General features: G+C 35.1%; 1 protein-coding gene across 2 annotated transcripts in view; it reads left to right on the top strand.

The window, feature by feature from the left end:
• LOC136839260 (protein unzipped-like) overlaps positions 1 to 24,475 on the top strand; it is a 241,551-nt gene that overhangs the window by 189,581 nt on the left and 27,495 nt on the right. Inside the window, exon 2 of one of the 2 annotated variants that reach the window (XM_067105049.1) lies at positions 11,935 to 12,004. The exons of the other annotated variant lie outside the window; for it this stretch is intronic. Within the exon in view, the coding sequence (XP_066961150.1) occupies positions 11,980 to 12,004 (25 nt within the window). The 5' untranslated portion in view covers positions 11,935 to 11,979. The remainder of the gene's footprint in view (positions 1 to 11,934; positions 12,005 to 24,475) is intronic. 2 annotated transcript variants of the gene reach the window in all.

Below are 24,475 nucleotides of genomic sequence, written 5' to 3'. Positions count from 1 at the left end.
GAAATTGTGTTATTTTACCATTCTTATGTTATTACACGTAGTAAATTCTATAAGTATTTTTTCTTATAATGAAGACACCTAGTTCAACCGTCGTCACCCTACTTGTTAAACTAAATGATGATTACATTTTTACTGGCCAAAGAATATAGTTCGGGCCTGCAAGATCAGGCTGGTACTTATGGCTCTGTTGTTCGTGAGCAACAATAATCCATTAAGCAGGAAAAAGACATTTAATTTCCAAGCCGAGAAAAATCTTTTTCACAGGTTGATGACTAGGTTTTTCATATATTGGAAATTATAAGCATACCTGCTTATGCGTTTTTTTTCCACGATGGGTAAACGACCTGGGCCAGTTGCATGAAAAATTAATATTGCTCTTGGCATATGTGATATATATATATATATATATATATATATATATATATATATATATATATTATCCATATATATGTATATACATATATATATGTGTGTATGGATATGTGTATACATATTTATGGATATATATTATATGAATATATATATATATATATATATATATATATATATATATTATGGATATGTATTATATATATATATATATATATATATATATATATATATATATATATATATATATATATATATATATATATATATATATGTTAATTGCGAATAAAAGAGAAAAGCTGAAGCTGATAAGCTGAACCTTTCTGTAGTATATACGGCATACGAAGAATTGACAGGGTGAGAAATGCGGAGATACGTAGAGGTGTCAACAGGACAGGCGTGGATAGAGGGATAGAGCAGAGCATTTTAAGATGGTTTGATCACGTGGGAAGAATGGACAATGATAGGCTGATAAAAATTTAATATTGTTCAAAAGTGTTTTGAGGAAGGAAAGTAAGTAAGAACTAGATAGTGTCAAAGGGGTAGGTAATGGAAGAGAAAGGCCTTAATATACAGAAACCGTAAAAATTCGGCCAAGATAAGAGAGAATGGCACAGCTGATGAGCCCTCTGTGTCGGTGCGTGAAGCACCTGTTTTGGAAGTTTTACTTGACAGAGGGTCCTTCTACAATTCAGCAGTTTGAGTGTGATTGTGACTTGTTTTGTTCGTTCTCTGAAGCCACGCTAAAAAGGGAAATAAATGGCTTAGTGATATATATATATATATATATATATATATATATATATATATATATATATATATATATATATAAAATATATATTTATATAGTATATATATACACATATATATATATATACGTTATATGCACGGGTGTGTATGTGGTTCTTTTTTATTTTTGCCAAGTATATGATACAGTAAATTTCAGTGTAAACGGGTCTGGCGGATTGAATCAGCAGATTTTTGTAGTATTGATTTACACAGAGGGTCGAGGGTTGTATCGTGTCTCGTTTTTATTGTTTTCTTTGCATAATACTTTCATTTGCAATTTATTTTTCTCATGGAAGTATTCATTTTTTATTTGTAAGTTACGTATTGTTTTTTCGAGTTTCCTTATATTGTCTTCTTCCCTTTCCTGCAAATCTCTGGGGATGGAGAGAGAGAGAGAGAGAGAGAGAGAGAGAGAGAGAGAGAGAGAGTTCGTACCTACCTTCCTTCCTTCCAAGGTCTAAGGCATCATTCTAATCAATACGTGATTTTGGGAATCTTCACCGTGTTTGGAAATAAAGGTTGTGTATATATAGAAATAACGGTTTTATGTACATCTCAATTTAATTTATTGTGAAAGTATATTTGTACGAAATGTTTATTTTACTGTGAAAGAGTATACATGTGGGACGTATATTGTATATTTTTCATGACTATCATCATCATTCCTTTTGACATGAATATGATCTTGGTCAGTACCCTAACTGCATCATTGATGTTGCCATTATCGTAATCATGGTCCCATCATATCGATCATATTAGCTTTCGTTTGCTGTAGTATAGTGAGTCACATTCTAGTATGAGGATCGATATGTCACTATTTCCGTTGTCATATTGACCATATTCATTTTATTGTCAAGACCAGGCTAGCAGATCAACATATCAAATATAGCACGGTCATGTCGGTAGTATTCTCCAGTTTGTTGTCTTTTCCATAAATATAATCATCATCATCATCATCACCACCATCACCATATCAAGGGCATCCAGCCAATCACCGTCCAGGGCCTCACAGCTTCCAGTGTCGGCCTTCGTGTACGATTTTGGGAATGTGAGAATAGGGGAGTGGGAGGGAGGAGGGTGTTATATGAGGAGGTTTAGTGGTAGCAGAAGGGCAGAGAGAGAGAGAGAGAGAGAGAGAGAGAGAGAGAGAGAGAGGGAGATCCTTCCGCAGTCATAACCAACCACACCCCTAACGTCAATATATATGCAGTTCCATGCACGTTAAAGATTATGTCAGTACACTCATACATACTATACAGTATGTGTAGTATATATATATATATATATATATATATATATATATATATATATATATATATATATGGGTTGATTCTTATACTATATTATTATATATCTCTCTCTCTCTATACTGTCTCTCTCTCTTCTCTCTCTCTCTCTCTCTCTCTCTCTCTCTCTCTCTCTCTCTATATATATATATATATATATATATATATATATATATATATATATATATATATATATATATATATATATATATATATATATATATATATATATAAAATGTTCTGTGTATTTATTTTATAAGAATATTTACTAAACATGTATTGTCATACTATGCTGCTCTTTGCGTTTAGATTTTATCAATTATGAAACCATGGAGCTTTAAATTACACTGATAACATAAATTTAACAGCTGCGTGACAAAATGTATCATGTCCACGAATTTCTCTCCATATGATTCATCCCAAACAGAATAATAATTATATTTATCCATTCATGAATAAGTAATTTCCCGTTGTTTTTTCCTATGCACGAATGAACACGGCAACATTCATGCCTATGATTCGTTACCCTCCGATTTGTATGAGCTGCAATGATTCTGTTTTTCCGTTCATTCATCGGTAAAAAAAAAAAACCATTATGGAAATGGGAGGTTTATCACCAGCTGGCATAATTGCAGCTGGTTATGGTTTTCGAAAATCCGCGGAAGATTGTGCTTTGCCGAGCTCAGCTGGTTTCCCGTGTGGTGAGTTGCGTTCTGATTGATTGATTTGGGCAGTTTAGTGCTTTTTTCTGTATGTTATTATTATTATTATTATTATTATTATTATTATTATTATTATTATTATTATTATTATTATTCAGAAGATGAACTCGACTTATATGGAAATATAGAAAGAAGGTATCAGTTATTAGGAAAGAAAAATTAAACTGAGAAATTTAAAATACAAGGAGAATTGTTTTAAGGTAGTAATGCATTGCATCTTCGCTTGAACTTTTTAAGGTTCCAGTTGCACCGCATCCTCTGGGTGACTGTTCCACAGTCTAACGGGGTAAGAAATGAAGGACCTTTGGATCTTTTATAAGTCTAGATATTTGTGTATGGGTTTTGGATTTTGTGTGTGTGTGTGTGAGTTCGGGGTGGTTTTCTTGTATCATTTTTTTTTTTCACTTCATCTGAATCATGTGTTTAATAATTTATTTTTGCTAAATGTATTACTAAGTTGTGTTGCTCGTGCCAATAAATATAATGCCTTAGGGTATTTATAACTACCGTTAATATCTCTTCGTCAGTACCTCCTCTCTCATTTATCCTTGGTACAATGAGAGCATCAGTCTCTTTCGCATTCTCATTCAGCGGAGTCTGGCTCTCACTCTGAGATATTTACGACGGAACAATATTGACGGCGTGGGAAGGTAACTAAATTCATCATCGCCCTGCGAATAACGTTTTTAGGAGTATACACAATTTCGTATTTGTTGCCAGTAACGTGACGAGATTAACAAAATTCTCGGTCGTTTCGTTGATAATATCATTAGTCAAACACATTCGGAATTGGCAAATAGTACTTTTTTTATTTCTTGCAAATTTTTGGTACCCGGTTCTATAATCGGGAGCGTCGATGAATATTGTCATTGCGACACCATTTTATATCAGTCAGTGGTGTATATTTAACCTAACGATGTATAACGCATCCTGAGTATAAATGTGATTTGCACTAGTATTCCAAGGACTCGATTCACTTGTTTGTATTATACTGTGATTTGGCTTTTTATTTATTATGAGATTGTTTCATTCGTCTGCAGTAATTTACCTTTAGTATTTTTCTGTATACAGATAAATTGCCTGGTTAATTGCTTACATACATCTTTCACGCGTTGTGCATTACATTCCCCATTACATTACGTACCAAGAAGAATGCAAAAAATAAATAAATAAATAAATAGAAATAAATTTTAATCCAAGCAAGTTAGTTGCTCTGTCAATATTTGCAGGGACTGTAGCACTGTGAACTAAAACCGTTGAACAGTGGGAATGCTTTTCTTAAAAATCAGAATTCGAAAGGAACAGAAGTATGGATTTTGTTCTCAGCATTTTGCAATTTTCCAAACAATGGAACAACAAGGTGTCAGACACTACTTTATTGGTAATAAAACTACAATTTTCTGTTTTATTGTTGGCCTCGTCTTCATGATTTCAAACAGACTCCCCCTTGAAAAAAAAATATCGTTACCAAAATGCCCGTGAAGTTTAGGTTACAGTTTTAATACTGGATAATTGCAATTGAAATTGATGGGAAAAGTCTAAGGATGTTTATTTACGGGTACTTCATTATTTTACTTTTTTTTAGTTTCCGTACAGCATACATGTACTTTTGTCTTCGAAGGCAAGATGCGAAAATATACGAATGAATAAAAAGAAAATCTGAATATCGAAAAATGCTTTCTTGGCTTAGGAGAATGGAGCTCGATATGCATTTTTCTCAAGAGCCAAAGCACACAAACACTCTCTCTCTCTCTCTCTCTCTCTCTCTCTCTCTCTCTCTCTCTCTCTCTCTCCTTGAAATTTCATTTTCCGCTTCACGATATTGTTCCGTTTTTTTAAAAGAATCCCATTCTTTGCCTCGTTCGAGAAGCACGGAATATTATAGAGCTGAGACGTTTCTCAACCATTCATGAGAACTTTTCCTGCAGGTGCTTTCCATACAACAGAATATTATAATCTCGCAGATGTTTATACGCTTTATTCCCTCCAGTTTGTGATGCCAGGGCACTTGAGTCGAATTGGGTCGAGAGGGTTGGGTGGGTGGGTGCTGTGGATGGGGAGGGGGATGGGGTGGTGGTCTGTACTGATGCTGCTGTTGCTGCTGCTGCTTCCGCTGTTTGTATCCGGAATGTTTGTACACTTGATTGCTTGGCGTGGCCTTGTTTGTTTTTGTATGGAGAATGTGGGATTTTGAAGTTCTGTAGATGAGCCATCACCATTTTTTTTTACGCGTTACGAGTAGTAAAAGCAGACAAAACATTAAATATATACTATATATATATATATATATATATATATATATATATATATATATATATATATATATATATATATATATATATATATATATATATATATATATATATATGTGTGTGTGTGTGTGTGTGTGTGTGTGTGTATGTATGTATGTATGTATGTATGTATGCATGTACTGTATATGTGTGCGTGTGTACGTACGGTGTCCAATATGCACGAGGCTAGAACCTCGTTCTGTACGACATGCAGAGAACTTGAAGATTAATACATTCCTAAGCCGCCTTCTCAAAGCGTAGGAATCGGATCATGTGTGTGTATGTATGTATGTGTGTATATATATATATATATATATATATATATATATATATATATATATATATATATATATATATATATATATATATATATATATATTGTGAATTTTTGGCTGTAAATAGATAAGTTCTATATTGAAAACTGTTAGCTTTGACATTGCAATATGCATGTACAAGAACCGAGTACAGTTGTAAGCTTTGGGGTTTTCATTTCTCGTATTTCGGAAACTTTTGCTCAGGACAAGGCGTAAATTTCAGTGTGGATGATACTTAGGCAGAAAGTCACTCAGGATTATCATCATCAAAAGCTCTGTGTATGAAGAATGTTCTTGTAGAGTTTGAGTAAAGTTATCGGTTACTTTCCGTTAATGAAAAGCTGGACTGGGTAAATGCATCTACCAGTATTTATTGAAAAACATCAAAATCTTATGAAAGTGTTGACAAGGAAAGAGATCGTCTTTACTAAGTCCATAATCTTCCAGAGAATTACTAAATTTTGAAGGTCATTTTTTTATGCTAATTGCTGAAGGATGCAGCAATCTTCTGTTTATGAGTCCGTTCACACTAGCCCATACACTTCGTCGCTTAGTCTGCATTAAGAGGGCAGGATCTTTAATCTTCATGTTACTGAGTCACAGCTGTTCCAGGTGTGATCCCATCAACAATCCTGGTAAATGACCTCCCAGCTGGGGAATCACGTGCAGCGGGATACTCTTTAAATAATCAAAAGCTCTCTTCACTATTTAAATTCCTTTTGCTTTTATTACTTATTAGTTTATTGTTTTTTCTTTGGCAATTAGTTTATTATTATTTATTCTTTGGCAATTAGTGTATTACTTTTTCTTTGATATCTTAGTTTTAGCGAGATATAAAATATGTTGTGACATTAATTTTTTTCTTAAATAATTCAGCGCAGCATGTATCTCAGACATCTTGAACTGCCCCCATTGTCATGTTTTGCCTGCTGACATTATTTCTGAACACTGGGGTTGTCCTTTGCCCTTGGGTGGGTGTGACTGATTGATAATTATTTTTTTAAAATTTTCAGGTCCTTGCAATTATATATATACTATATATATATATATATATATATATATATATATATATATATATATATATATATATATATATATATATATATATATATATATATAACTGAATCACGAAAATATGGAACGTGATGAATCTATAAATAGAGACAAAATCACGAAGGAAAGAGTAACAGTGGAGTGCTGCAAGGCCTTTCGACTTGTAGTCCTTTACTTAGCAGACTCAGTAAAGGACTGTAAATCGAAAGGCCTTGCAGCACTCCATTGTTTCTCTTTTCTTCGTGGATTTTGTCTATATATATATCGTACATAAATTTATATATAATATATAGATATATGTATACACATATACATATCAAACATAAATTATAATATATATATATATATATATATATATATATATATATATATATATATATATATATATATATATGTGTGTGTGTGTGTGTGTGTATGTATGTACACACATACATTTATATGTATGTATACTGTATCTAAATTTACATTTTTTGTGGTTGTTCGGTTGTGATGCGTTGCAGAAAGAGTTGGGAAATGGCTAAGGCTTGAAGCCTTATCTCGCTCCCGTTTCCTCCCCCCCTCAAAAAAAAAATAAATATATAAAATAAAATTGAAAAGACTAAGAACTGGAAGTCTGATATCCTTGGGCATTACCAACCTAAAGGAAAAAGGCGTATAGTGAAACAAATGTATATTGAATACCAAAAATTTCTTATGTTACTCATGACCAGTCATTTGAAATGAAAAAAATTACAAGCAGATCGGCCTCGTAATTCGTTTTAGTATTTCGGAATTTAAATGATTCCGTCATGTTGGGTCCGAAAAGGTTTTAGCGGTGCTTGAGAATTAGTTGCAACCACTGCTGCTGGAACTACAATGCTTTAGAATTAATTGCAAGAATTATTGCAATCTTTAGAGAACCTTTGTCGGGCCAAGCTTTCAACCGGTGGGAGGTGAAGGAACTCGGAGGTAATGCTGACCTTTGCTTATTTCAAGGGTAGAGTCTCTCTCTCTCTCTCTCTCTCTCTCTCTCTCTCTCTCTCTCTCTCTCTCTCTCTCTCTCTGTACCATTCCATCTCAGTAGTGTTGATGTATGAGGCGTCAAAACATCACTCAAATTTTGTTATGTATGTATTCCAAAACATCTTAGTTCTTCATTTCTGTGCATGCATATGCATGACTCATCATCTTTAGAAATGCAAAGCTTTGGAAAAGAGGTGACGAAACCAAATTTCTCACATAAACAGAAACACACGAAACTGTTTGTCTGTGAGTGTGGCTGAGAGAGAGAGAGAGAGAGAAGGGGGAGGGGGGGGAGGGGGGGAATGCGGCAGTTTTCGTCTTCCTGGCCCCTTCCCCCTCAACTTGCATAGTCTTCCCCCCTCCTTTTCCACCTCCCCTTTACCCCCTCCCTGCCACCATGCAAACCCTATCCCCCCTTTCCCACTTCGGCGGATACTGCAGTCTCCGCCCATTTTCTTCCTCCCTTCTCTCTCTCTCTCTCTCTCTCTCTCTCTCTCTCTCTCTCTCTCTCTCTCTCTCTCTCATTCAGTTTAAAAGTTGTTGACTTGATTATCAGACCGGAGCCATCCATAATTTATTTATCGTTAAAAATGCAATACTGTATAACTCGTTTTCACTTGACAATCCAAAGTCTCAAATGAAACGAGTCGGTAATTAATTTTGAATGAATTCCCTTCCAACTGGATCTGTCATTCTGTAGCATAGAAATTATTTTGATTTTACAGTCAAGAGCGCTAGCTTTTCCGCTCATGCACATACACACACACACACATATATATATACATGTACACATGTTATGTGTGTAATTATAAAATATATATATATAGAACCACGAAAAACTTACGCCTAAAAGGAATTACACATGAAAAGTGCATCTGCCTCGTCCAGGATTCGATCCTATGCCTTTTGACACAGGAAGCAAGGACTAAACCTGTGTATCATATTCTGAAAACTCAAGTTTAAATCCAAATTTAGTTTATTTAGAAAAGGGAATGTCTCTCTCTCTCTCTCTCTCTCTCTCTCTCTCTCTCTCTCTCTCTCTCTCTCACACAGATGACCTTCAACGGAACATCTGTGTCTACATTGGTTTCTTCACTACTTAAAACAGTGCATTACATTTAACAGGTGTGCTTATAAGAACAAAACCGGAATCAGTAACGAAATATTCAGCTGATTTCTTGCTACATATGCAGCAAACATTCAGGCCCTTGAACAAGTGATATTTGTTAATGCCAGGGAGATATCTCACTTGCATTAAGCTTATTTTTGGTCTCTATCCAAAAGGTACGGGGGGGAAGAGAGAGAGAGAGAGAGAGAGAGAGAGAGAGAGAGAGAGAGAGAGGTGTTTTAGTTCTCTTTGATAAGCCGTGACAAATATTCAGTGAAGAATACTTTTGAGTTGAAAAAAAAAATCAATAAAGAATGCACTTGAGATAAGCAGAATGAATATTGTTAAGAATGATTGACGTTAAATATTTGCACAGGAAAGAAATTATGCCGAGAATTTGGCGATGAAATGTCCCTGGAGACGGTGTCAAAGCATCTAATTTAATATTGCTGAGGTCGCAATATGTACTTGAGCATTGCAATATGTAGTCATCACACACACAGAGAGGGAGAGAGAGAGGATAAGTTAAATAACGTCCTGCAGAAAGCAAAAACCCGACTAATATCATTGAAGTTTGGTCGAAAGCAGATCTTGCTGCCAGACTTTTGGGTAAAAGTTCTCTTTTGGTACGTGAGAAGCAAACGAACCCCGGAGGCTTGGGTTCTTCAGGAGAGGCGGCGAGGAGGAGTTATTCTTCTTTTCTTCTTCTTTTTTTTTGGGGGGGGGGGCGGGGCAGGAACCAAAAAAGGGTGGAAGAGGGTCGTGGGAGGTCTCTTCTTTCTTGATGAAGGAACCGGAGGCTTTAGCATCTCACTGGAAGGGATAAATGATTGTGGGAGCTTACTGTAAATGACTGATGACTAACAATCTGTTAATGATTTGCTGTTAGCGGTTAGGCAAAAACAATGTTTATATTAATTTTGTGAAAAAAAAAGATAATTAATGATGTGCCAGACATGAGAGGGGAAACAGGGTTAGTTGAATACGGAGTATAAATGTGTAACATTATTTGTCATCATGCGATATTTCTCAGGAAATGAAAGGACATTCATTCATACATATATATATATATATATATATATATATATATATATATATATATATATATATATATATATATATATATATATATATATATATATATTATATATATACACATACATAAATACATATATACACGGATACTGTAGAAAAAAAAAAATCAATAACATACAATCAAGTGTCCTCAGCCCTCTATTTTACCCTCTCTATTTGGTATCTTTTCCCAAGAATTCCAATATTTCGTAAGCGATATTACAGTCGAGAGAGTGCTTACTCCTATCAAATTTTTATTACCGAGCGCTGGCTGGCACGAGGATGAACTTTTCCCCTTTCCTCCTCCTCCTCCTCACTTGACATTTCTTTTTCCCTCACTGCCATGACGTGAAGACCACGTCGATCGTCTAGACTCCTGCCGGATCGTCTAGACGAGTAATTGATCGAGTGGCCAAATGATGTTTAAATGGGAGGAAAAGTAGGACGTCGATGCAATTGACATTTTGGACACCGTTGTGATCAAGGTGGGAAGACGGATAATCTTTCTAGCGTTGGTTGCAGGTGATTCAGAAAGGTTGCTCTCTCTCTCTCTCTCTCTCTCTCTCTCTCTCTCTCTCTCTCTCTCTCTCTCTCTCTCTCTCTCTCAAAAGATGAGGGAAAACTTCGGAGAAAGTAGGGAAATTATATTTGTTTTTGAGTGAGAAAGTTGTTTATCATGATCTTGAATTATATGCACATTTTGCTTTTAGGTATATCCTACGACCTCTGTGCATTCTTGACTGACTGTTTTTTCTTCAGAATGTTAATTTATTATCCTTACAAATCATCGATCTGTTTCCCGATAAGACTTTCATATCCAATAGAATCAAAGAAAAGAGGAAAAGCGAGTCCTTGGAGCCTTACTATACAATTCCTCTCAGATCAAAAGCTTTCAGTTCTCGGCTAATGGGGCCTTATCCAAACCTGCCTCTTTGATATCTAGCGTTCAGCAAGAATAGTTCACTGTCACGTTTTCTTCACAATAAGCAACAAAGACAAAAACATAAAGGTCATTTATATTTGTACGGATGACGATTCGCGTGTGTCGACTATATGGCACTCCGTAGAGAATGCGAATAGTTTTAAAATAAAATAAAATGGATAACGCAGTTTATCTTAGTCTTTAAGTGGGACGTATTTGAACTCACTTTCACAAGAAACGACAAAGGTTCGATCTTCCTATTTTTTGATCCTCATGGGAACGTTATTGCGAAGGTCTTAAGTCAAAGACCAAACATGGTCAGATTGATAACAGGTTGTTGTCAACAGCCTTATCAGTATCATGTACACACTTTGGCTGACGTTTGTTATATCGGTCGCAAACTATTATTCACCAGTATGCGATCCCCTTTTCTAAGGACAACAGACGAGACGGAACTGTTTAGGGAGTGCTATTTTATTTTTAAAAAACTTAGAAACGTTGCATGACCTTCTTTACCACAGTAGACCTTAAGCCACGCAGGAAGTCGCATCCCAAGGAGACAGGTTATTAAAAGAACAATTATTTATAAATTTACCTTTAAATATTATTAAAATATGTGCTGTTATAACAGAATTCTTGCTAATAAAGGTTCCTCATTAAACCATCAAGAAGGATACATTTCACAGCGCTATTTTTAGAAACAAAAATGATTTAGTCTTTTAAGATTAAATCAGTTTTGTTTCCGAAAATAACGCTGTGAAATGTACCCTCCTTGGTGGTTTAATGAGGAACCTTTATTAGAAAGAATTCTGTTATAACAACAGATATTTTAGAAATATATAAACACATATATATACATTTATATACACATTTATACATATATATATATATATATATAATGTATGTATGCATATGTATAATGCGTGTGTGAGCTATATCCAGTGAAAGTAAGGAACAGCTTTTCCTAATAATATTATTTTCACCTTTCTCTTTTTCTGTTTCAGGTTAGTATTCAGGGCAGTTCCGGGATCTGTAGACGTCTAGAAGATATGGAGAAAAAGGCAGCTGTTTCAGGTTTGTGCTGAACGGTATTTTCCCCTTTTCTGTGCCTTTTCAATAAGCACAAGATGAGAAAACAGTATTTTCCCTTTTCTGCGCCTTTTCAATAAGAAACGACTAAAAAAGTCTCTCTCTCTCTCTCTCTCTCTCTCTCTCTCTCTCTCCGTCTTGCTTATTGCAGCGATGTTTATTATGAAATGTTGCTCCCAATGCCAAATCTTCACAAATGAATTCGGGATCATATGTTTATTTAGAAATATATTGAGAACTAAAGCGCGTAATGATTTCAATAAATCTTTCACTCCCGTATCTTAATTCTGTTTGTTTTTATGTATATCATGCGTATGTACATGCACATATATACATATATATATGTATGTATATATATATATATATATATATATATATATATATATATATATATATATATATATATATATATATATATATATATATATATATATATATATATATATATATATATAATACACAATATCACGTTCATCATTTATTGATGCGATCGTCAGGAAAAATCTTGTTTGTGCTCTAGCGCGGAACCCGATCTATGACGAGAGAAAGAGAGAGAGAGAGAGAGAGAGATAGATAGATAGATATTAAGTCTGCCCTGATAAAGCTGATAAAAAAAAGGAAACGTAGAGGGGGAAAGGGAAGGGCAGAGGACGGCCAAATCATGGCGATCTGGAAGGAGACCATAGATGACAAAACTGATAGATGGACCTGCGTAAGAGGAGTGGATGGATGGATGGATGAAGGTTGAAGAGGATCGCGTGGAAAGGAAGGCCGTTCGAGGAAATGGATTGATTGGAGGCGATTGGATTGACTTACGCCCTTGGTGGGCGTATCGGGATTCCGTCAAAGGGAAAGAGCGCCTAATCCGATCATTATTGCGGAGATTCGCTGCGTTTTAAGAGTTGTTGTGGATTTTTGCTCTGAAATTTGTTCGTTTTGTTTTATTTAATACTTCAGATTTTTTGTTTTGTAATTGTAGTTTATTTTATTAAGGGTTGCTCTGAAATTTATTTGTTTTGTTTTATATTGTATTTTGTTTTAATTGTACTTTATTTTATTAAGGATTACTCTTTGATTAGCGTGGTTTTTTTCTCTTTATATTGGTATAGTTAAATGGGTTGCTTTCCGGCTACCAAATGAGTTAATTTTTATCATAAAAATTAAATAGATTTTAAAGGGTTTGATTTTAGATTGTGATTGCTATTTGTTATTAAAAAATTATAACTATTTTAAATTATTAAATATTGTTATAAATTGTTATTTACATTAGACTACAATGTGTCGGCTGTTACCGAGTTTTATTGTACCTAATGAACACCTTTACAAAAATTGTAAGTTTTTCACCGGAACGTTTGTAAATATCGGATTTTGACGTAAACAAACTTCGCTATTGGTTATCGATACAATGCATTAGTAGCTGGAAATTCTCCCGATAATTAGTAGGTTCCACTTCCTGTCTGTTTTATATATATATATATATATATATATATATATATATATATATATATATATATATATATATATATATATATATGACTATTTATCACATCACCGTGATTCATATACAATCAGAAAGCTACAAACGTCCTTTAATATCCAATTCACTCTACCTCGGAAGTAATAATTTTCATATATTTTATATAATGAATATATATATATATATATATATATATATATATATATATATATATATATATATTATGTACGTGTATTACAATCAAGTATTATTCACAATTGTTTTTCTCCAAATAGTGTATTGTATGTAAATCAAACAATGTAAAGATGTTCTGCTTGTGTTGATGACACAACAGTGCAAAACAACGAATAAAATATTTTTTCTATAGCATAGTATGACCTAATTTCTTTTTCTAAGGACTAATAGGTCTTGAAGTTTTACCACTTGAATTTGTTTTGACAATTATTTTTCTATATTTGCTCATTTCTTTCTTTTCAACGATGCCTTCTTGAGATTCTTCTCTCCCACATCAGTTTGTTCTTTGACATCAGTAACCCTTAACATTACCTTGCCCCATTTACTCGTATGAAGACGAATTTAGCCCTAGGCATTTTGGTGTCCCTCTGTAGAACCGTGTTGTCAGAATAGCATAGAATTACTTGAAGCTAATAACGTTATCTGCTTTGTCTTGGAGCATCTCCTATAAGTATCCAAAACCTCTTGCTTTTATTGATGTTTGAGAATGTAGAAATAACATTTATCACACCTATTAATATTCTGGATGTTGGTCCTTAAAATAGTAGGCAACATGACTTGAAAAGTAAAATTATTTTAGGATTGTTGCTAAGACTACCGTAAAGAAGTTGCAGTGGTCTTCAGACATTTATAAATTTTCTGAGCAGCCACTCCAGCTGTAAACATAGCTTATCTCTTCTTGAAAGGGGTATTTTTCCGATTAACTGGGAGAATCCTCCGTTCTTTCCTTTCATTGAGCCGGTCAAATAAAATGTCTGTCCTTATCAGTGACGTGGTTCGTCACTTCCAACTCTGACAAAAGACTCCGTATCCAATTTAGTATATATTGAGGAATTGTTTTGAAATCGGTCACATGTAAAACTCTTAGATATCGATCCAATGTTCGATAGTATTTTCCACGCATTTTAAAGATGCATAAGGTTTGCTATAGCACGCTTGAGCACTGGAAAATCGTTTATGAAAATATCTGGACGCGTATCGAAAAAGACATCATGTCTTAAGATAAATGATCCGGTGTGCCATCAGCTTCTCGGCATTCCTTGAGGCGACAGCAACAAGACCTTCGACTTAACCGAGAGAGAGAGAGAGAGAGAGAGAGAGAGAGAGAGAGAGAGAGAGAGAGAGAGAGAGAGAGAGAGAGGGAAGGGGCCGTGGGTGGTGAAAAGGATGCTGTGAAAAACCGTGAGCCTCACTAATTAAAACTTCTCAGAAAATAACAATGAAGTTGGGTCAAGAATTCGGTACTTATAGCACTTACGTTCTGTGATTCTAGTACATCGTAAACTTTAGGTTGTTGTGGACGCTTGATTATCCAACGATTTTTCATAGTACAGGTGACAAGATTAAACATCTCTGATCTTTTTTATAAGCGATTTATCAGAATTTTTATCATTACTATAATATCAGCAGCAGCAGCAGTAGTAGCTACCTACTATAATATCAGCAGCAGCAGCAGTAGTAGCAGTGGTAGCGGTATTACAACGCAGCAGTAATGCTTAATCGTTTTACGACTGTGATACAGATCTGGAGAGTCCGGTTGTAAGTGTGACGTATTCCGTGCCCGGTAGAGGGAAAGAAATATTGGTGTGTTACTGTTCCATTTCCAGGGTCCTTCTGCACTCTGGACACTGTCGAAACCGTAAAGTAACTGTACTGCCGTGGGTGAAGCAAAAATGATGATGGTCATAACCACAAAACATAGAGGGAGAGAATCAGTCACACTCCTAATGGATCGGGGCCACCCCTACGCCATGACTCAACAAACCGGCCCCCCCCTCCCCCCCCCTCATTGTTGGGACGGACGAGTGATCAGATTTCGCCCAAACTGTAACTTCCGACCATAAACGTAACGATGTTATGGTCATTTATTCGCATTAACCTACTAGCGTCTCTCTCTCTCTCTCTCTCTCTCTCTCTCTCTCTCTCTCTCTCTCTCTCTCTCTCTGTGGCCTTCACTAACAACTTTGTGAGTAAATGTTGAAATTCATTTGGAGTCAGAATCATTGTTGTTGTAAACAGAATCATGTTAGGTTTGAGCTCGAATTACGGAACGGATGATGGCATAATAACCAACCTGCATTGTGGGATATTTTGCGGAGAAATAATTAGCATGTAGCAGAGAAGCCTTGTTGCAATGACGATTGCGCCATGCAGTCACACTGTTATTCATTGCCACTATTCCGTTACATAATAAGTCGTTTATTTGAATTATGTCAGAACCGTACTAAGTTGGTAAAATAGATATTTGATGAAAAGCAGCTATTTTTATGAGGTACAAAATTTTATCTCGTATTAATATTTTTACTCTTGACAAACATAAAATTCCAACTACATTGATAATAAATCTCAAATGATTCTCGATATATGAATTTATAAATATGTTTATTTTATCTGTGCGTGACTAATCGGCCTTTGGTTTACAAACGCTGTAATCTGCGAATTGCTCTTGGGTAAATATTTATGATTCATAAAGTTACTTTTATTTACTGTTCTGCGAATCCGTTTCTTATTTACAATTTGGATAAAAATTACACTGCCACAGAACACCGCAGTCATTAACTTAAGAAAATAGCAAGGGGGAAATGGGAAGGAAAAGCAGAAGAAAAAAAGATGGATAGAAGAGGTCAAAACGTCGAACCCGGGAAAGAAAAAGGTGAGACGGTTTTTAAGGATTTTACTAGCACGGCAGAAGACAGTCAGCATTGCCAATCAAGAGAAACTTCTTTAATTGCAGCGTTTGACCCTCAGCAGCAGAGCTGAAGTTAATCGACTTTAATCTTTCGAGTAATTTCTTCGTCATGAAGTCTCTCTTGTCCGTTGGGGGGAAAAAGGTCGTTGTTTTCGTCTTAAGGTTTTATTATTATTTTTTTTTTCGCTTGATAGGGAAAGAAGTTGGCAGTAGTGACGCGCGAATTACTTTATTACTCTTAAAACTGCAATTATGGGTTCGGAGGGACGGCGCAGCCCCTAACATTAATGGCATAATGAGAATGATGTTGGTTGTTTTCTGTACCGACGCAGAGACCCTTATACCACACACTCACAGGACAGGAGATTATAGGTTTTGCTACAAGTTCTTTTCCCAGCTTACCAGAAGTCTTCACAAATTGGTGTTTTCAGTTTGTATTTCGGCATAGTTTTTTATCTTTATCCTGCAAAGAATCAAAGTGAAAATAACTGAATCTTAGTTCGTCCCCGTGTATGTGGAGTGACTTCGAGTACCGGGCTAAAATTTGGAGAGAATGTTAAAACCATGTCTTGAATAGGAGAAAAAATCATTGATCGTTTTTCACAAATATTGATGGCAAGCCATGTTTAGCATTTATAAAATGTCAAAAATCTTTCATGACATGAGCCGTAGATGGTTAACTCTCAGCTGTCTAGGCGATATTCAATTTAGCTTCGTGGCAGCCTTGATCTGTTGAGTCTGAACGTCCAGTCCTCGTGAGTTTGATAAACATTATGTTAATATTGTTGTTTTAGGTTCTTTTAATATAAATTTCACGTCGTAATAAATGATTTAGCAGTAACAGTTTCAGTTGAAGTATGATTGTGAATACTAATATTCAATTATACTTCAAATGAAATTGTTACTGCTAAGTCATTGATTACGACTTGAAATTTATGTTAAAAAAGAACCTAAAATAACAATATTAGCATAATATTTATCAAACTCACGAGGACTGGACATTCAGACGCAACAGATAATGGCTGCCAGCACACAAAGATGAAAGGTAATTAAAACTATCTTACATTTTAGTGCGTGTTTGATAAATAAAAGGCAAAAAAATACCAGCTTATTTTCTAAAACTAATCTTATTTTCCATTTTGAACTGGCAACTCTTTGTGCCTCTTCGCTATTTCGTTGATCATTGAAAGCCTTCCTAGTTTACATAATCATCGCCATCGCCGCTTCCGGTTATTATCAACTCGCTTCTCCTCCGAGTGTTTAGCCGATATTTACTGAAGCACTTTATGTCACCAGCAAAGGTACGTACCCTCACTGTGGAGCCAGACCCGAATTCGCCTGAAATCTGCTTCTGTTATTAATGAGAATTTACCTCAGATAACATTCGAGGTCTGTATAACAAAGTAATATTCACTTAGTGTAACAAATCTTTTTTATATATTTTTTGCGTTCAACAACATCTTAGTTTATGAACATGAATATCTGAAGGTTCAACTGTTTCCCTTTTTTTTATGGGCATTTCTGTACAAATCTGAAACTTCTAGGTAATTTTAACTTTGAATTTTATCTCGTATTTCTTAAGCATCAGCCTCATTTGACCATGTCGACAAAACTTTAAATCATGTAATGGCTCAGGTTGTATGAAATGTGATATTCTGTATCAAATGTTTCCATAAAATTATGAAATGCATTAATCACCTTCTTTTGCCATAATGTAAAATTATCTCTTCCTTCGGCACCACGGAGACCTTTGCATTTGATTAATATTTCAAAAAAGGAAAATATTAATTCGTATCCCTTCCTTGTGCTTCCTGTAATCTGTGTCCTTTTCGTGCAATAGCAATAATTAATTATTTTTCATCATAAAATTCCGGCAAAACGAATACAAAATATTTTTTTTTAATGAGAAAGAAATGCAGTTCCTTGGCAGCACATTATGACATTTAAGCAATAATATATATATATATATATATATATATATATATATATATATATATATATATATATATATATATATATATATATATATATATATATATATATATATATATATATATATATAACGGGTTTTACCATTCTAATTACACAGGAAGATAGTCTGAAAAAAGGAAGAATGCTGCATCGTATTATACTATTTCATTTCCTTACTTAAAACGTAGCGTTAATTAAACTCGTATGCTAAGCATTCGAACCTACCTACCAACTTTTTTTTGTTGTTTATCACAGATTTTTCGAGAATTGTCTTTTTTTTTAATGGAACCTTTTTTTTTTCTTTTTCTGCGTCGCATTCTCCCTTCCGTTCCAATCTGACATTGTAACTCGAAAAGGGTCTCACTTCAAAGGAATTTGCCTCACTCCTTTTGCAGAATGCCTGACACGCTTTATATGACATTTTTCGTTTTTGTGGTGGTAATTGAATTCTTTGCATCCTTCTTCTCCCTCTGCAGTTTATTATTGCCGTCCCCGTTTTCATTTTTTGGTATTCTTTTTTTTTTTTTTTTTTTTTTTTTTAACAGAGATCTTTCACATTCACAGTTGATCCCTGATCCACTTTTCCTGCTAAGAGCAACCAGATTCGCTGAACAGCAGCAGCACCAGTATGCAGCTAATGTGCCTCGCTGTCGATCTTCTCAGTTCCTGAGGTCCTTTATTCCTCACACCACTGGACTGTGGAACAGCCTCCCTGAGGATGTCGTGCAATCAGAACTTCGAAAGTTCAAGCGGAGATGCAGTGCATTACTTCCCTAATACAATTGTCCTTTTTTTTTTGTAATTTACTTACATTTTTATTTATTTTTTTATTAATTTTTTAATTTATCAGTTTTTCTCCTAATAGCTGACCTCTTTCTGTATTTTCCATTACCTTCTGTTACTTCTTTCGAATGAACACCTTATTCTTTGGAAGCTTGAATTTGAAGTGAGTGGCCCCTGTGGTAGGCTGTCCCATATGAATAGGGTTGATATATTCTGAATAATGATAATAATAAAGTTACGTTACATCTTTTGACACCCATCTTCATTGTTTTATTTATGCGTTTGAAGCTATTGGATTTACTTGTCCTTCGCAGTGGGGTTTTTAATCTTTCCCGAAAATGTGAATAGATCGAACTCAGAAGAATGTCCGAGTGTATGAATGACGAATGACGTAGCCGTAGATTATTTTGTTCATACTGAACTCAATAGAAAAGATAAAAGGAAAACGCGGTACCAGCACGAAGTGGGAGATGTGACAGGAGGTCTCTGTGGTTGGATCTGGAAATAATCGGAATGCATCCATATTGTATTTTTTTTCCTTTGTGTAACAACGAGAGTTCACGGCTTTTGTGTAATACAACACACAAGAATTCTTAGAATTAGACTATATTTTTAGATACGTTTGCCAATTGAAAACTGTTGATCCTAATTTGAAATGAAATAAAAAAAAAAAAAACTTGCAAACTCCACTAAAGTGACCTTGGTAACTGGTGGACCTCTGCTTCTAACCCAGGTTCGAATCGTGGAGTTGAGAAACACTCTCTCTCTCTCTCTCTCTCTCTCTCTCTCTCTCTCTCTCTCTCTCTCTCTCTCTCTCTCTCTCTCTCTCTCTCTCCAGCTAATAGCTGAAACATTTTTCGAAACTTATCATAATTCCCACCATTTTGGAATATTCTGAGGAACTGCTCTCTCTCTCTCTCTCTCTCTCTCTCTCTCTCTCTCTCTCTCTCTCTGTGTGTGTGTGTGTGTGTGTGTTTGTGTGTGTACCGGGTTTGAACCCTGCAGTGTTACGCTCATGAAGTCAGTCGAATTCGAATATCACCGCTGATGAAAATTAATAAGCTATCACTTCGTTGGCGTGTTAAACAAGGTCAGGTGCATATCCGTGGATGCAGTGATTAAGGAATGACGTGGGACTCTCTGATCTGTTTAGACCTGGGGCTTCGATGCGATATTGTAGGTTAACGGTCGTGAACACTAATGGATTGATTGGCTATTATTGGGGCAATCTTAGGTGATAATCAAGTAGAGAGAGAGAGAGTGGGCAGTTCCTCAGGAATATTTCAGAATATTGGGAATCATAATGCTTTTCAAAAATGTTTAGAATGGTTAGAAAAACTTTTTCCAACCTCTTTAATATTGCCAGTATGTTTAGTTATCCTATATTTTACCTCGGATATTTTTTCCTGCTTACACCCATACATCTGACCTGAATGGAAGTAGTTGCGTAGAGATGTATACTATGTTGGGAGAGATTCAGAGTTGTAGACCTGTAAGGTGTGACGCCAGTCTATGGGACAATATGGGCGTGACGTTTAACCAGTTCGACTCTATGGTCTAGTTACGCTGTGGGTCACAGGGATTTGTAGGGGCGTTATTTGTTTGGGTGGGCTTTCAGACCACGAGTCAGGAAGGTTATTTATGGTCTTCGCGACCTTTCGGTCGAAAAGGCTTTTGAGAGACTATAAAAAAACCATCACCTTTTCAAAGATTATATATACCATAGTTACTGGCCTAGCTGTCGCCTCTCCGTTTTCTTTTGCTCCAACTGTCAGGGTAACTTTAAGAAATGGCGCATTTACTTTTGTAATTGGCAGGTTGAGTAGATTAACTGGAATTAATGGCTGTGTGTCATCACCAGCGTCGATGGAAATTGTCTAGATCATGTTTCAAATTGCCTAGAATGAAGTTTATTCCTTCTGTTAAGGTTAATCATTTAAGCAGAGGATTATTACCGGCTCTGAGTCACGCGTGTTGTTAGTTAATGGAGACCAACTTTTTGTTTTAGGCATTGAGTGTGAATAGCAAGGGAGTCTGGTGGAAGTTTATATACTGTATATGTATATATATATATATATATATATATATATATATATATATATATATATATTTATGTGTGTGTGTGTGTGTGTGTGTGTGTGTGTGTTACTGCAACGTTGATAATTCACCTGCTGAATCGTGGATGAACCTTTTGAGCAGAAAAATTCCCCAGTTGCAGATATACAAATATAAAACGTGTATATTTTATGTTTCATTTAATCCTCGTTTATTGATAAATTAATTCTATAAGAAAAATAAGTAGACTAAATTCTAAAAAAAAAAAAAAATTGTAATCCTGAAATATCACACAGCCATTAGAACAAATGAGTTTCGGAGCAGAACTGGGAGTTATCCCTTCTTTTTCGGTCCTCTGATATTGCGCCATGTGATGAGTAAGGATGATTATTCAGATCTTGATCGCCCACCAGTAGTGAATATGAGCTTTATTGTGTAGTTATGATACTTTGAATGTAATTTTCCTGGACCTGTGGTATGTGGATTGCAATAACGAATTCATCCCTGATAATAATAATAATAATAATAATAATAATAGTATGGAAGACATGGAAAACACGTCAAAAGCCAAGTAAATCAGTCTAATCCAGAATGAATAACAGTTGTCTGATTTGTGAATGAATTTCATGAGTGTTTGTTTTAAATATAACATCAACTCGTTAAATAAAAAAACTAGATTATTTTTTCTTGCTGGTTCTTAAAGCTAATTTACCTCTTAACACCTCAAGCTAGTATCTAGAATTCAGTAGCTCGATACCCTCCTACGCATCGTGGGAAACTTAATCATAATTAGGGAACTGGGCCGCCGAAGCCACGTAGACACCCGCCTTCCCCTCCCCTATCCCCTCCCCCCACACGTTGCAACGTGCCTCTCCGGGCATCGATTACCTAACATGGGAAAGGGGAGGGGGTAGGTGGGAATGGAGGTGGATGGGATTACGCTTAACTTAGTTTTAAAGACGTTTTAAAGGGAACGCACCTCTTTGGAAACCTTTTACTTTTTCTAGAAGAACGCTTCTATACAGTCTCAAGTGATTAAGAAGATTTTACGTATTCCTGTTGACGCTTGCTTCAAATTGATTCTTGTGGGTTTATTCTCTCTCTCTCTCTCTCTCTCTCTCTCTCTCTCTCTCTCTCTCTCTCTCTCTGTGGAATGCTTGTTATATCTGCTGGTTAATCTTCGAAAGATGTGGAATGTCGATCCGCTTGATGGAGAGTCCAGTGAGGAACTTGTCCAGTAAATCCGGTTCCGTGTCCCAGGATCTGACTTGGAATGAAGTGGTTTCCTAACCAAGTGTGTGTCTATGGTGTACCTTCAATTTTTAAGCTCTGCCGAGTTAGAGTATACGACTAGACATTTTATATTAACCATTAGTCCCTAAAAACTTGACTTTTTTTTTTTTTTTGAATCGCCAGCATTTTAATCGCAAATTCTGAAATCTCAGAGAATCGGGTAAATTCAACCTATGATAAAGAATACATACTGTGTTATGATAAAGAATATGTGTGTGTGTGTGTGTGTCAGAATGAGACTGAGTTTGTTAAGCCTTTCAAGGAAAGTGAATGAAAATTTGTTAAATGATTGCTCTTCTGGCCACGGTGTGGGAGGTGGATAGGGTCATCTAGAGCGGGTCAGCGGTATGCGCTGTATCTGTGTAGTCTATCTCTATGGTTGGAAACTGAAGCAGCAGATAAAGGCAGCTTTCATCTTTACATTGTTTGTATCATGGTACTAAAAAGGCATGGCCTCACTATTGCAAGGCAACTGATTTTTTTATCATGCATGTTTTACTGCAGAGTACTGTACATTTGATTATGATAGTTATATTTAAGTATCATTATTCTCATTATTATAAATACAAGCTGCAGCCCTAGTTGTAGAAATGCAGAATGCTATAAGTATAAAGGTCTTAGTATGGAAAGCAGCCTATAGATAAGAAAGTTGCCGGACTAGAATAGGCGATGAAATAAAAATAACCAACGAAGACAAATAACATGAATAACAGCAAATAAGAGGCACTAAAACAACCATTCTATCCTGGTGAACTGACATAACCCCTCCAACCACGTGAGCAGATATGAAGGAGAGAGCCATTCTTTCATTTATTCATTATATGAATATAGTGTCTCAATTTAAATTTTAAAAAGGCTCTGGGAGAAACGTGTATTTGCTGTGAACGTAAAGTGGTAAAGCTCTCTTAGGATAGCTTGGTGGAGAATTGGTGCCGGATTTAGGAATAATTTTTTTAGGGCAACGGGAAAAATGGAACGGATTATGAGTATGTTTGAATAATTCTGCATAGAATTATGAATAGGTTGAATGATTGCGTACATGATAATAAAGCCTGATCAGTTTATTTGTTATTTCTTTATTTTTTATATTCATCATAATTTATTTTTTATTCTTTTGATTTATTGTTTGCTTTTATTTATCTTATTTGTATTTGTTGTATATTTCTCTTTCATCTTTTATTCTCCTCTCTTAATTTTACTTTTTTTTACAGGACTGCGTTCCCTTTTAGGGCCCTTGGATCGAAGCATTCTGCTTTTATTTAACTATGGTTGGAACTTGGCTTGTAATAATAATAATGATAATAATAATAATAATGATTATAATATGAAAGCAAGTATAATAATGATAATAATAATATCGAGTATAATCAGAAAACAAGTATAATAAGAAATTTTACCTTGCAGTATTACCTGATGCTATATATTTATATAAGTCATTTTTGTAACTGATATTTCTAGTTGGTGGGCGTATAATCTTTTAAATCTTTCATCACGCAAGCAAAATGCTGCAGATATATATGATGAGGAATTTCAGAGTTGCTTTTTAGCTGGCTTTGAATTTATTACTGCATCCTCTCTGTGTCCCCTAAGAGAATTATCAGCATGGTCAAAGCCCCAGCCATTTCAGCTAAAGAAGCAACGTTATGTAGTTTGTATATATGTGTATGTATGTATATATATATTTATATTATATATATATATATATATATATATATATATATATACATACACTGTATACACACACACATATATATATGTGTGTGTGTTTGTTTGCCTTGCTTGCTTACTTATGTATGTTTGTGTTTGTGTGTCGGAGAGAGAGAGAGAGAGAGTTTCAAGAAGAGTGATTAATTAGAAAATGGACGGAGTAGGTTATCGCCCCCAGAACTTTTTTTATATGCATATGTTACTGAAATTTATTTGCAATAAGTTTCCAAGAAGAATATGCTTGGGA

The sequence above is a fragment of the Macrobrachium rosenbergii genome, chromosome 6 (genome assembly GCF_040412425.1).
Source record: "Macrobrachium rosenbergii isolate ZJJX-2024 chromosome 6, ASM4041242v1, whole genome shotgun sequence".
Classification (NCBI taxonomy): domain Eukaryota; kingdom Metazoa; phylum Arthropoda; class Malacostraca; order Decapoda; family Palaemonidae; genus Macrobrachium; species Macrobrachium rosenbergii.
This window is presented reverse-complemented; position numbering and strand designations above follow the sequence as displayed.